This window comes from Camelus dromedarius, chromosome 7 (genome assembly GCF_036321535.1).
Source record: "Camelus dromedarius isolate mCamDro1 chromosome 7, mCamDro1.pat, whole genome shotgun sequence".
Classification (NCBI taxonomy): domain Eukaryota; kingdom Metazoa; phylum Chordata; class Mammalia; order Artiodactyla; family Camelidae; genus Camelus; species Camelus dromedarius.
The window spans coordinates 54801643-54815739 of NC_087442.1; the positions used below are offsets into that span (position 1 = coordinate 54801643).

General features: G+C 32.5%; 1 protein-coding gene across 1 annotated transcript in view; it reads left to right on the plus strand.

Moving 5' to 3' along the window:
* Positions 1-14097, plus strand: part of VWDE (von Willebrand factor D and EGF domains) — a 92331-nt gene that overhangs the window by 42979 nt on the left and 35255 nt on the right. The window contains exons 20-28 of the mRNA XM_064487386.1: positions 2477-2572; positions 2654-2749; positions 3753-3848; positions 4437-4532; positions 5786-5881; positions 9058-9153; positions 9258-9353; positions 10092-10187; positions 13099-13202. Coding sequence (XP_064343456.1) covers positions 2477-2572; positions 2654-2749; positions 3753-3848; positions 4437-4532; positions 5786-5881; positions 9058-9153; positions 9258-9353; positions 10092-10187; positions 13099-13202 — 872 coding nt within the window. The remainder of the gene's footprint in view (positions 1-2476; positions 2573-2653; positions 2750-3752; positions 3849-4436; positions 4533-5785; positions 5882-9057; positions 9154-9257; positions 9354-10091; positions 10188-13098; positions 13203-14097) is intronic.

Genomic DNA, 14097 nt, shown 5'->3' on the forward strand with positions numbered 1-14097 from the left:
AAAGTTGTTTAGTTATATCGTTCCACTGCTCTTATCTGGACAGAACTTGCCAAAACTTATCTATTCAATTGTGTTTTTTCCCAAATAATCATTGAGATTTGCTTTTCTGTTAATTATCTGTTTATAACTTTACCTTTTTGTTGATTTGCAAGGGTACTTTGCATATTCCAGCCACTGATCCTTTACATAATATGTACTTGAAATTACCTCTTTTATCTCTGTGGCTTGCCTTATCTATTTGTCTTTTAATGCAAAATTTTTTAATTTTTATAGTCAAATACTTTTATACTGCTTAATAATTTGTGGTGTCTTGTGTATTCAAATATTATAATATATTTGAATTATAAGTTCCTTGAAGGCAGGAACTGTGTGTGATAACTTCTTATTACTGCATGGCTCTTAGTATAGTGTTATACATGTAATAGACATTAAATGAAGAAATGAATTACCTAATATTAAATACTATGGGTAGAGCAGAATATTAACAAATGTTATTAACTAATATTTCTTTTTCTTTTTCGGTTGTTTAGATATAAATTTGCAGCAACCATCAACTGGTGCAAGCTTCATCCACAGCCCTGCAACTATCAAAAAGTTCTTGGATACAACAAACGACATCTCACACTTTTCATTAAAATCAGTTACAACTCGAATAAATCATTCAAAGAAGGCTATTTCCCATCAGATATCAAGTTTTAAACATGCAGATCACACCCTTAGTACAAACCTCAGTCTGCAGGATTTGGAAGTTCCTACAAACAACCATAGTTCTTTAAGCATTAACCAAAACAGTTCTCACAGCAAAGTAAAGGATGTTATCCAGGGCACCATCCAAACAGAAGCAAGAGAGTATAATTTTCAAACCAACAGGTCTGCCCAAGGTTACACACAGTATAAGAATGGACTTGCATCATCACTTACTAGAGCCATCACTATTTTGCCAGAAAAGCCTAGATCGACCAAAATATCAACTTGTGCAGAATCCCCTTGCTTTCTTGGTGTTTCCTGTGTGCCAACCACAGATGGTCACTCCCAGTGTGGACGCTGCCCCTTTGGATATTATGGGGATGGTATCAGTTGCAGAGGTAGTATGAAAATTCTTCAGAAGATACAAAGAAAACTATTTAGTTCACATTTAAGTAATTAAGAAGATATGTTCTTCTATTTATTAATTTCAGTTTACACCATTCAGTTCACTAATTTCTATTTATTTATTATTTGTGTATATTCCCTTCACATTTCAAAAACATTAACAGGTATTTCTGAATTTTTTAATAACATTAATATTAAATAGCATTATAGCTATATAATCCATTATAAATATATTCACTGAGAACATACTGTGTTGTAGGGTCTGTGGAAATACTCTGTATCACTATGTCATATAGTCCACAAGGACCCCACATATTGAGTGTTATTTTTCCCATTATATAGACAAGAAAGCAGAGCCTTACAGGGCTAACTGACTTTTCTGGCATTAAGCTGCTAGAGATAAAATATAAGATGTGAATAACACTGTGGTCTGAATTATTTTCAGCTCACAGAGGGCATTTAGCACTTTAAATGACTAATTCTGGCATATATGCTTATTTGCATAAACTAGGTTACTCTGTAATTCCTCCAGCCTTGAGAATAAAACAAATTGGGAATCACTTTAAATTTGAAAGGAGTGTTCACTTCTTTTCACAATCATCAGCATTGTTTTCTCTGATGCAAGTCAAATTTCTGGCTTTGACAAAGTAGAAGCTACTTTTTGTTGTTGATACTCTTACGTTGTTACTGTTTTGTTTTGTCTGTGTTTTGATTTATTTAAGACCCACTTAAGCAACAGAGCTGCTGGAGTGTTTCTTTGTTCTCCAGAGGAACCTAGAGTTACGGAGAGGAACCTTGTTTTTTCCTTTCTCTATAGGAATAATGATAATAACCTTCAATACTTACATATTTGTAATATAAAACTCATTGTTATTAACAAATAAAACAACCTCATGTATTTCAGTTACCTTAGGAAGTGTTCAATGCCTAATAGTTAGAATATATCAGGTTGTTAGACAAGCTTAAGGAATACGAACCTATAAGCTTATGATGTGTTCCTGGCGTCTTGCTCTTTGTCATTATGACTATCCCTGCCACTCAGCAACATTTACCTAATTAGTATCTGAAATTTCATTGCTCTGGAAAGACTGTAATCCCATTTATGGTTAGCAGCCATCTCCAACATCAGTTTTGCTATGGGAGTTAATTACCACATATGATACATTTTTCTTACACTATCAATCATTTACCTCGGTCATTCTAGTAGTAAAACAAATATAAGCGGAAAAATAATTTTCTGGATATATGTAGTGGTTATAGTTTAATAGCAGTGTCAAAATTTTCAAATTTCAGGAAATTTTACTTTCATTGTAATTAAATCTATGGGCAACGTGCATATAGTGTATTTACAGTTCAGCCTTTCCTTTCCCACTTGATTTTGCAGCCATTTGTAGACATCCATGTGGAAGAAACAGGGAGTGTGTTGCCCCAAACATATGCAAGTGCAGACCTGGCTACAGTGGTTCTAACTGCCAAACTGGTAGGTATAGCATTCATTCGTTTGCATAATGAATTTAATTGATAATTGATATTTCTAAACCATGAATTTTATTTTATACAGCTATATGCCATCCTGATTGCAAAAACCATGGAAAATGTATTAAGCCTAACATTTGTGAATGTGCCCCAGGGTATGGTGGAGCAGCCTGTGATGAAGGTGATAATTCAAAATAAAATTCAAATAATAAAACCAAAATAAAGCAATATTTTCTTTAAATAAACTTTTGAAAAGATAATTTAGTTTTACTGTGTACACATTAATATATACTTAATAACGCTGGTGAGGGAGTCTAAGTTTGTTAATGCTTATTAAAAAAAATTTATTTGAAGATTTTGAAAACAAATTTACAAAATCAGAGAGCCAAAGAACAACAGCTTATTCATCCTTGGTAAAAGTATATTTAGAAATAATTTTTTTTTTGAGATTTAGTTTTATGGAACCATATCTCTACAAATATTTTAGCTTCAAACAAAAACATCTGCTTATTGAAAAGCTTGTCAAATATGGTTCCAAGGAACTGTTAAATACAAAATAATTAGAAGGTATCAGGTAGTAAGAAGAAACCTAAAAAAAGGTTTTTAAAAACATGTCTACAGCCATGTAATTTTATTGCTTTGGTTGAAATCTTAAGTGGAGAGTTTAAGAAATGGCATTCCTAAAATGGATAATGTTTTCAAGAAACAAATTTGTTATTTTTAAAATAATATTTTAGTAGACTGTACGCAGAGAATTATTAAACTGAGAGCCACGTTAAATGTTTTCATGACCAAGCAAGGTACAAATTAATAAATTACAGTAAATATAGAGTTAACTAATAGAAACATTTAATATCAATAGCATAGGGAAATACAGAAGTGTTCTATTTGTAAAGCAGGAATGCATAAGTCCAAGTCTAATTTTTCAGAAGAAACCTAAGATTGTATATTTCCACCCAGTTAACTGAAAGTTTTATAAACCAAAATATGCTGAAGAGTTGTAGGCATTTTCAGAGTGTGAAAATGCCACTTAGTCAATCCCACAGAACTAAATTTCATGCTAAAATAGAACTGAGTTTTCTATAAATTGCTCTTATAAGAAGTTTTTATTGCGACTGTGCTTCATAAATAAAAACTGACTTTTTCTTAATTAAGAACTGACTTAACATAGTCTGTGTCCACAGAACACTGTAGACCACCTTGTCAACATGGTGGCACCTGCTTGGCTGGAAATCTCTGCACTTGTCCTTATGGTTTTGTGGGACCAAGATGTGAAACAAGTAAGCAAAGCTCTTTTGCAGTCTAATATAATGAAATTTCTCCTTTGGACAGTTGATTGCTTTAATGCTGACTGAGATAAACCCAAATCCTAGGTAAAAAATATACCTTCATGATTTATTACGATGATTACCATTTTGCATACCACTGGGTGCCAGTACTAAGATAAAGACGCTTGTTCTTAGAAGCAACTATTTTCTTGACCTTATCCATGAACATTTTTTTTGAGATAATAAGGATTCTAATTTGCTGGCTTATATATATATATTGATCTCATTTAATTTACATCTATGATTACTTTCATCAGTAACTAATAATTTTCCCAAATAGCCAACTCCTGTTTACCATTCAGGTCAATGGTTTTCTGGTTTCCCCATCTCTATTAACAACCACAACAGCAAAAATAACTGAAAGTGAAAACTGGAAACCATTTAAAGCCAAAAGATAATTTGTTTTTCTTTTTCTTTTTCTTTCTGATCTTGTTCATTAGATGATGTTATTGGCAGTTATAAGAAAATAGGTAATAGCCAATAATATGACCAATTCCAAGCCTAATTTATCTTTCTTTTATTTTTATCATATGATCTTAGTGGTTTGTAACAAGCACTGTGAAAATGGAGGTGAATGTCTTATACCAGATGTTTGCCAGTGCAAGCCTGGCTGGTATGGACCCACCTGTAGCACAGGTAAAATCAGAAAATTTTTCAATAAATATATTAGTTAAAAGAAATTTAAAATGCACCAGTGTCCTAATACTTGCACCCAAAAGCATAAAAGTAATCTGACAAGTTTTTATTATAAAGTTTTTATTTCAAGAAGATTTTTAAAGCCCTCCCTCTCACCTTCATTCTTTTTCTTCTTGTATTAGGCCAGAGTATATTCCAGCCCAACCAATACTTTCTTTTTTGGCCTTTATTTTTCCCTCATCTATTTGTCTTATGGTGGAGAGAAACATAGCTGTGCTGCATATTCAGGTCTCTTTCAAGTTTTTTTTAAACAGCACAGACATTCTATTTCATTAAACATTCATGCAATTCTAAGAGTTAAGTGGACATCATAACACAGTATTTATTTATTTTATTTACACAGTATTAGGGTTACTTCTTTGGCAGTGTGGTGTTTGCAATTATCTCTGTTTAATTTAATCCACTGTAATCTAATGACTTTTCTCAACATAAATTTAATTCAACATTTACAGCTTGACAACTATGTGTGAAGCACGATGCAAGGGGAAACAAAGATCAGTTTGATTTTTGCCCCAATTTCAAATAGCATATCATTAGTGAAGGGGACATGGACACAACTATAGAAAAGACTGTGAAACAAGTTGAGTTACAATAAGTAATATAATAATTGCACAGTTCCTTGGAAGCAGACAAAAGAGAGATTAATTCTAGCAAGTGCAGTTTGGAAGAAAATTGTGTAGACTTTGGAGAATTGGTAAAATCTGGGTTGAAAATGGTATGGAGGGTGACTTTCAAAGTGGAAGAAAGGTAAAGAAGGAAAAACAAAGAATGTTGTTGAGTGTGGTACGACTTGAGTTCAGTGTTCATATTTGACTTGGGAAGTAGACATAAAGAGGTACATGTGGCCACATGTATTTGAGCAGATTACACATTATCCTGCTTGTGCTGTTGAATTGCCTTCTCCTAACTTCCAATCATTTTTTCCAGCTTACCAAGGGCATTCTGAATTCTAATCATAGCCTCCACACTCTTGGCTTAGTAATATTTGTAAACTTAATGAACAGAATTGCAAAGCTATTAACCAGTTATTTCACCCCTGTTATGTTTGGCAAAGTCTAATTAATTATAGGTTATGGATTTTACTTGCAGTAAAAATAAAATATTTCATTATGCACCATTTTGTACTTCAGTGCAGCTTTCATTTTTTAAATAATAAAACTTTTATGGTCTTTCTCCTTCCTGCTGTTCATTAGCTTTGTGTGACCCCATTTGCCTCAATGGTGGTTCCTGTAACAAGCCAAACACTTGCCTCTGTCCAAATGGATTCTTTGGTGCACGGTGTCAAAATGGTAATTATTCTTTCTTTATAAACATAAAGGCAAAGGGAAAGTTAGACGTAAACAGAGCTCTGACAAGTTTCAAGGAGGAAGATGCTATTTCTTCTATTTCTTGTGATGTTGCAGTCTTGGTCACCAAATGATTAGCTCATAGAAATACATGAGTTATTATGCAAAATGTTTATTTATTCAACATACGTTGAATAAAAAACCTTGTCACAACCATAGCACATTTGTAGGACCAAGTTGTTGAAACAAATAAGCAAAGTTCTCTTGCGGTCTTTCATGTGAAATGGTGTCATTTTTGCTGCCCTCTCAGCAAAAATGTTTGATTTACAGTCAGTCTAATGTCCACTGTTATCTAATGTGCTTTCCTGACTTTAGTTTCACTAAACATTTATGAAGAGCCAGCTGTGCACAGAACTATGCAAGGAGATAGGGGGACATAAAGATGCATCATTTTTCCCCTTCACGGACTGTTATTTTAACACTTTCCCTCATAAAGTTAATGCTACAGATTTTATTTTGTTTTGTTTCGTTTTTTCCAGAATATGAGCATGACCTGATGTTGAACACATAGGCATGAATTAATGCCAATAAGTGAAATTTAAAATATATTTTCTGCATCTTCATACTTTTGAGTTTATGCAAACTAGAATAGACTTTTAGTATAAAACATACCAGAATATGTATAATTTAAATTCTAAAATATGTACTTTCTATGTCATGTTATACTTTGATTTGCAATCCTTTTTTATTAACTTGGAGGTTGGCTAGGATTCTGACATTAAAACTGAGGTGAAGAAACCATCACTCTAATACTAGGCATGCAGACATACGAAATGAGTTCCTCGAATTCAGATTTCTGTTAAGAAACTAGTTTGCAAAAACGGGAAGACTAAATTAAGACAAATCTTGAAAACCAGGAGACTATGACTAAATCCACGTTTAAGAGTTTTAGGTAGGGTTTTGAGTGGAGAACATAAAGAGGAAAATAAAAATCTTATGCCTCTCATGCTATTTGCAGTAGATGTAAGTATAGTAAGAAAAATTCTCTAAAATTTATATGCCAACTATACAACTGGGTAAAGGAGGGACTCTAAATTACTAAATTGAACTAAAAGTTATCTATTGAACAGATGTCATGTTACAGTTTTTGGAACTAGCAGTCTCTGAAGTTTCCTAGTTGGCACAGATGTTGAAAATTTACTTATAGTCTCCAGGCCTCAGGCTTCTTAACTTTCAAGTTTGAGCTAGACAGTTGCTGTGAAGTGCAAATGAGACAAACAAGAGGACCACCTGCACATACAGTCAGCACATGGCTAGCTAGCATTAAGTAATGGTACTATTGTCATGTAAGACATGTTACAGAAAAGAGCAGAAGACATAAAAATATTATTTTTATTCTTATTAGATTACATTCTCTTGTGAGCCCAAAAGCTGGGAAGGGAAGATGCTATACACATCGAAAGCCATTGAATAACATTAGGCAGAGTATGGTTAAAAGTCAGTATGAGGAGAATATTCTGTGGGTTCTACTGGGTTTCAAAAGAGAAAGATAGCATTTGAGCTGTAAACATCGTGAAAGAGATAAACCACTCTGTGAATAAGCAAAGATTAAAACGTGTGTCTGAAGAGCTTCCAAGTTCCTTCATCCATTTGCCATGAGCCCTTTCCATATGGAACATGAGGCTGGATAACAGCTCACTTTGGAGTTTGATGGAAGATCCATCTGAGGCTAGAAAATCTCATAAATATATGTGTGAAGGTGGACTTTCTCCTGAACCTCCTTTTTCTAAAATGGGATCAGGGTGGGTATGACCAAGCCTAAGTTTATATGTCATTTCTCTGTATTACTTATATACTTTTTTGTATAAATGTAGTATTTATCTCACATGCAAGTTTTGTAGCGTAGATGAGTATTAATTATAACAATGTTACTCACTGTAAACAAGCCTTTTGTTCTTTTTTTGTTTTTTAGTTTTAAATTTCTAACCATGGTATTTCCTATGATGTTTCTGTAATGAAAAGAATACATTTTTTCCTAAAATAATCTCAACAGAAATAATCTTAAATCATATAAAGATTATGAAACAGAAGATAGAGCTTTTCCCAGTAATAAAAAATATAAAAATGCCAGAGAAAGTAGATTCAAAAGGCTCGGTCTAAAATAGCAGAAATCATTCATTTCCTAAAATCATTCAGTTATGTTGTCTTTGTACATAAAGCGCTACATTGTTTTCATTTATAAATCCATTAGAAATCAGTTGAATTTTTCTTACAATGTTTAGAAATTTTAAAAGCAGCTATTAAAAACAGGTCTAATTTAACAGGAAGCCCATCTACAAAGGCCTTATTACCAAAACCAGTTAACCTGACATTCACTTTAAAAATACAAACTAAAATCCATCTAATTATCATTTAAGGAAAAATTAAATTTAAAAATTTCTAGGCAGGTTTGCCTATGTATTATTATTTTTAAAATAACTGCATATCATTGTCATATTGGGAAGAGGCATGAAGCAATAAAAATCCTTTCATAAAAGATAACAAAAATTAGCTTGTGAACTCTATGGAACAGAATCATGTATGTAGAAAATACAAGTACAGTGTTTTCAAGATTATTCAAAAACTATTCTTAACAAAGCCAAGGATTTATTGTTTAAAAGATTTTTTGCCAAGCATTCACAGGAACAAGTCACATAAAAAGCTCTGCCTTCATGACCTCAGTAAGTATTCAAAAGTTCACTTTAAAGTATTTACTGAACATCACGTGACTGATTGCTGAGTTTTTCTAATTTCCAGTAGGAACAGATATTCTTATTTTGAGCTAAGTTTTGACTTATTTTCTTGGTTTTTCCCATATCATTTCACTTTTTACTTCAAAGTACAGTTTAAAAAAAGATAAGGTGCATAATATATGCACTATAATACCGAAGTCTCTATTGGTTATGAACACTTCACCAATACATTTCAGGTTGTGCTAACCTACTAGCAAATCACAGCTGTAAGCATTATATTTTGTGGTTTAGAAAAGACAGTTTTAATGACTTGCAGTTGTGATGTTTTAATTTAATAGCACATTTCTCTGCCTTATGGCCCCATAGATAACAAGCACACGATACAATATGTAACATATAATAATTGCATAGCTGATATTCACAGACTGCTGCCATGTGTTCTTTTAGCTATCTGTCATCCTCCCTGTAAGAATGGTGGTCACTGCATGAGAAATAATGTGTGCACCTGTCCTGAAGGATACACTGGTAGGAGATGCCAAAAAAGTAAGACACCATTAAATGTATTTGCCAACTACCGGTAAAGCAAACATATTAAGTAGCAAAACTATTGCTATTCAAGGGCTCACATTTCATCCTTTTACCTTAAGGTATCTGTGATCCCATGTGCATGAATGGAGGGAAATGTATGGGACCAAATCTTTGCTCTTGTCCTTCTGGTTGGAGAGGGAAACAGTGCAACACACGTAAGAGGAATATTCTTTAAACGCTAAAGCCTACATGGGAATGTAAAGCAGAGTTTAAAACAAAGAGCATTTTCCTTATTTTTTGTTGCTTGTTTTTTTCTTACTTGTTTCTAATTTACAAGATACCTTTTTGAAACAGGAAGAGTAAAATGCCGAGTCATTCTGCCAAGTTAGCAGAGGTAGAGAAGGTGCTGTACTTTCTAGTCTGTTCACTACAGTTGCCAGGATAAATGACAAGTCTTCAAGTTCTGGTCTCTCAGTCTTAAGTAGAAGTCAGGGTAAGGTTTTTTAAAAAATTACTGGTTCCTTGGCCCCTTCTCAGACCAGCCAAAGCAGAACCTCCTCTGATGGGGTGCTTTCGATTCTTGCTAGTTTTTGAGATAATGGTAGCTCTCCTCATTCAAATGTTTCATGTATTTCCTTTTTTATAAATTATTATTTAAAATTACTAGCTAACATAATGTATTGGTCAAAGTGTAAAATGAGATGCAGTATAAAAGTTCAACAATTGGGGAAAAAGTAAATCACAATATGTTTGATCAGTGGAACATTATACAACCATTAAAATCACGTTGAGAATAAGTAGTGACAATACAAAGTGTCCTTGATAAAATGTTAAAGGAAGAGATCCTTAGTTAAGTAATTTTTAACTATTTCTCTTTCTTTAATGGAAATGTTTATGGTTTGTGATAGGATTTGACTAGTGAATTTTTAACTTGTTTATGTTTCTGTTTGCAGCTATCTGCTTCCAGAAATGTAAAAACGGTGGCGAGTGTATTGCTCCTAGCGTATGCCATTGTCCTCCCACATGGGAAGGAGCGCAGTGTCAGACACGTAAGCCTACAGCATTTGTTTTCTACTCTATGTTCTGAACTTGAATCTATCATAATTATTGAACAAAATATAGCTTTAGCTAAAATCTATAAGGGCAAATAAATCCCAGTATGCTGATCCACTTTTAAAAAGTTTTAGAAATAAAAGGGTATCTTAACACTTCTTTTTTTCCATTTTTTTCTCCCTCTCTTTTTTTGGGGTGTGGGGAGCATAATCAGATTGATTGATTGATTGATTGATTGATTTAATGGAGGTACTGGGGATGGAACCCAGGATCTCTTGCATGCTAGGCATGCACTCTACCACCAAGCTATGCCCACCCCCCTCTTATGTATTTCTATACCCCCTTAAAAGAAGAAAGTATATTAATATTTTGTGTGACACAGTTAATTCCAAATTATAGCCTGTGGGTTGCCACTGAAGTTCTTTTAGGTGGGCTAAAGAAGATTTTTTTTTTTCATTTAAAAAAACTTTATTTTTCTTCTAGTATTATTGCCGTATAATTGACATTTGGCACTGTTAAGGTATACAGCCTAATGATTTGACTTACATAAATCATATGTTTGCATAAACCACAGTAAGTTTAGTGAACATCCATCATCTCATATAGATACAAAATTAAAGAAATAGAACAACGTATTTTTTCCTTGTGATGAGAGCTCTTATGATTTATTCTCTTAAAATTTTCATATATAATATACAACACTGTTGATTGTATTTATTGTGTTGTACATTATACTCCTAGTAATTATTTAACTTATAATTAAAAGTTTGTACCTTTTGAGTACTTTCATCTAAGGGAGAATTGGATGAAAAAGGTTTTAATACACAGTTTAAATATTATTTATATTATAAGGTAAGGATATAGCTATCATGGGATCATAGAAAATAAGAAAAACTTTAAAAAATTAATTCATTCCAAATTCCACCACCCATAACTAGTTTCTGCTTTGATAGTAGCATTTTAGTATATTTCTATTCAGTTTTAGTCATGAATTTTTACATAGATGAGATTTCAGGGTATAGAGGAAAATCAAATTTTATGCAGTTCTGAAATTTATGAAAACTTGAAATAATATGTGAAAATATTAGCAAAGATTGACCTCATGAGAAAAACTGAAAATCTCCTCAAAATATTTTCAAATGATCAATAATTACATATCAAAGCTTGTGATCCAAGTAAGTGAATTGTAAACTGAAATTACACAGTTGTAAAAAGATCATACCTTAAAAAAAAAAAGACCATGCCTTATTACTAGAAATACCTGCCCTGCTTTTCAGTGTCTTATGAACTATACTTGTTTCCATGTATCAAAGATTTTGCATGTAATTTTAATGACTCAGACTTTATTTTGTTAGTAATTGCTATTATAATTTATACATTCCTCATCCTAGGAAAATATTTTCAAAGGGTCCATTGAATACTAGTACTCACATAAGAAATATATGCTCAAAATCAACAATTCTCATTGGAAGTTAGATATGATAAAATGCTAGAAAAAAGAGCTATCAGCCTCAATTTAATCTACTCACTCTGGAGAGGTCTGTGTGGACCATGAGAGAGAATGATGAGCTGCTAAAAGCATACTAATGTGGAAATATGCTCCAATGATTGTGAATTGAGTTACCCTGAGCACAGCCTAAAGATGTACACCTATTTTTGCACCTTGTAGCACGTTTATGTGAATCTTAAAAGTCACCTTCCTCAGAATTCTTTACTTCCAATTGTCTGAGAACTGCCTAAACTTTGATGACATTATTTTACAAGAAGTATTACTGCCATCTTCTGGAAAATTGTTGTAATAAATATTTAAATTTATGATGTCTGTGATGTGAATGGTGCTTCCTTACCTGTGGAACCTTGTTCACTACACAACCTGCTCAGTCATTAACAACAGCCCTGATGAAAACATACCTTTCATTGTTGTATTTATACCAAAAGGAATATTATTCTTGAATTATACAATCTTCCATTATGAGTTATTGAAACATAACTACATAACTCTCCCATGAAAAGTAACTGCATTGTATATAATTTTATATTATGTCTATTTTTACTCAATATTACTTGAAAGCATTTTCCATGTCCTTAAAAACATAATTTTAAATGATATATTAAGTTCCATAATATAAACAGTATAATTCACTTGATCTTTCCCCTCATGTTGAACATTCCAGTTACTTACAAATTACTATTATTATTATGAGTATTTTTTTCTCTACAGGTGGGTAGGTAGATAGATGATGAAAGGAAGGAAGGAAAAGAAAGAAGGAGAGGAAAGGAAAGGAAGAAAGAAAGAAAAAAGAAAGGGAAAAAATTGAGATAGATGAAAGATAAGTAAGTATTGAGATACATACTGAAATAAGTAATTTTAAATTTTTATTTGGAGAGATTTTAAAGAAGAAATTCCTAGTACAAACGGTGTGAAAATCTTTAGGAAACTTCCAATAGAGCTGTTTTACATTAAACTTTCTCCATAAAGGAAGTTTATGGTATAAAATAAAATTATCTGTTTTTCCATACACTGGTCAATACTGAATTGTCTTAAATTTTTGCTTAAAAATGTTTATTAAAAAGCAATTATGAAAGCTACCTTATGTTACTGATTTGAATCTTCTAGGAAATCAAATATATATTTTTTAAATTAAATGTAGCCAATGAAAATTTTGTTTGCTTTAATAATATCCTCATAGAATAGTGAAACTGTTGTGTTGAGTTTGGGGTGTTTTGTCTTTTGAAGTGTGTGTGTATGTGTGTGTTTGAGCTGCTTGCAGAAATAAAGGAGTGTAATTGGTCATTAACAGATTCTTATGACTATTGTTTATAGCCGAGCTATCAGATCACTGGAATAGAATATGTCACAAGCATTTATGTCAAAAGATTGTAACTATAAAAATTTGTGTATTATAGCAATTTGCAATCAAAAGTGTCTTTATGGAGGCAGATGTGTACTCCCCAACATATGTTCTTGCCGCCCTGGATATTCTGGAGTCAAATGTGAAAAGAAAATACAGGTATTTTACATTTTAAACAAAACATATGTTACATATTGACATCTGACATTTACTCAGATATTCTACTTAGTAATTCATACCTATCTGTTAACGTTTTATTTTCTTTTATTTCCACAAAGGAAAACATACAAGGTTTTACTATTTGCCTCTAAAACCAAAATGCTATTGTTTTTGCGTCATTATAGTTATCTTATTGTTCAAAATTTTGATGTGCACTTAAGGAATGTCACTGTGCAGATACAGCCATCAAATGTAATGCAGTATTTCATGGTACCAGGGTTGAAAGAGAGCAATAATCTCATAATATGGATTTAACACACGAATAATTTATATTTAGTGAAATACTTGATAAAAAGACCACCTTTAGTGTTCTCAAAAAAAAAAGTTCACTACTTTTAGATCAGTGAATCACTACTTCATTGATTTAGAGGGTGGAGGGTGTCTAAACATTTTTGGTGGATTCTATGCCACTGAAGTCTTGAATATCCTCATTCTTTTCCCTGATACTAGTTCTTTCTCTTCATTTACTCTCTATTAAAATCCATTTCAGAGATAAAAGCTCTTCACATCATTAGAATTAGGATTTATTTGTATTTCAGAAATCAAGAAACCAAAGGAAGAACAAGAGCTTAGAGTTTCTGAAATTGTCCCACACTTACTAGTAAGGCCAGTGCTGTATAAATACCTATTTTAAAAGTTTCTGTGATCATATTTGTACTTATAAAACGAAACTGAATTTTTTAGGTCTCCAATCTTGAATTCCTATCAACAGCCAAGATTTTTTTCAGCCCTAATCCTATACACACCAAGGTGGCTCTAACAATCAACAATCACACACACACACACACACACACACACACACACACACAAAATGCAATAGAACTCTCCAGAAGTT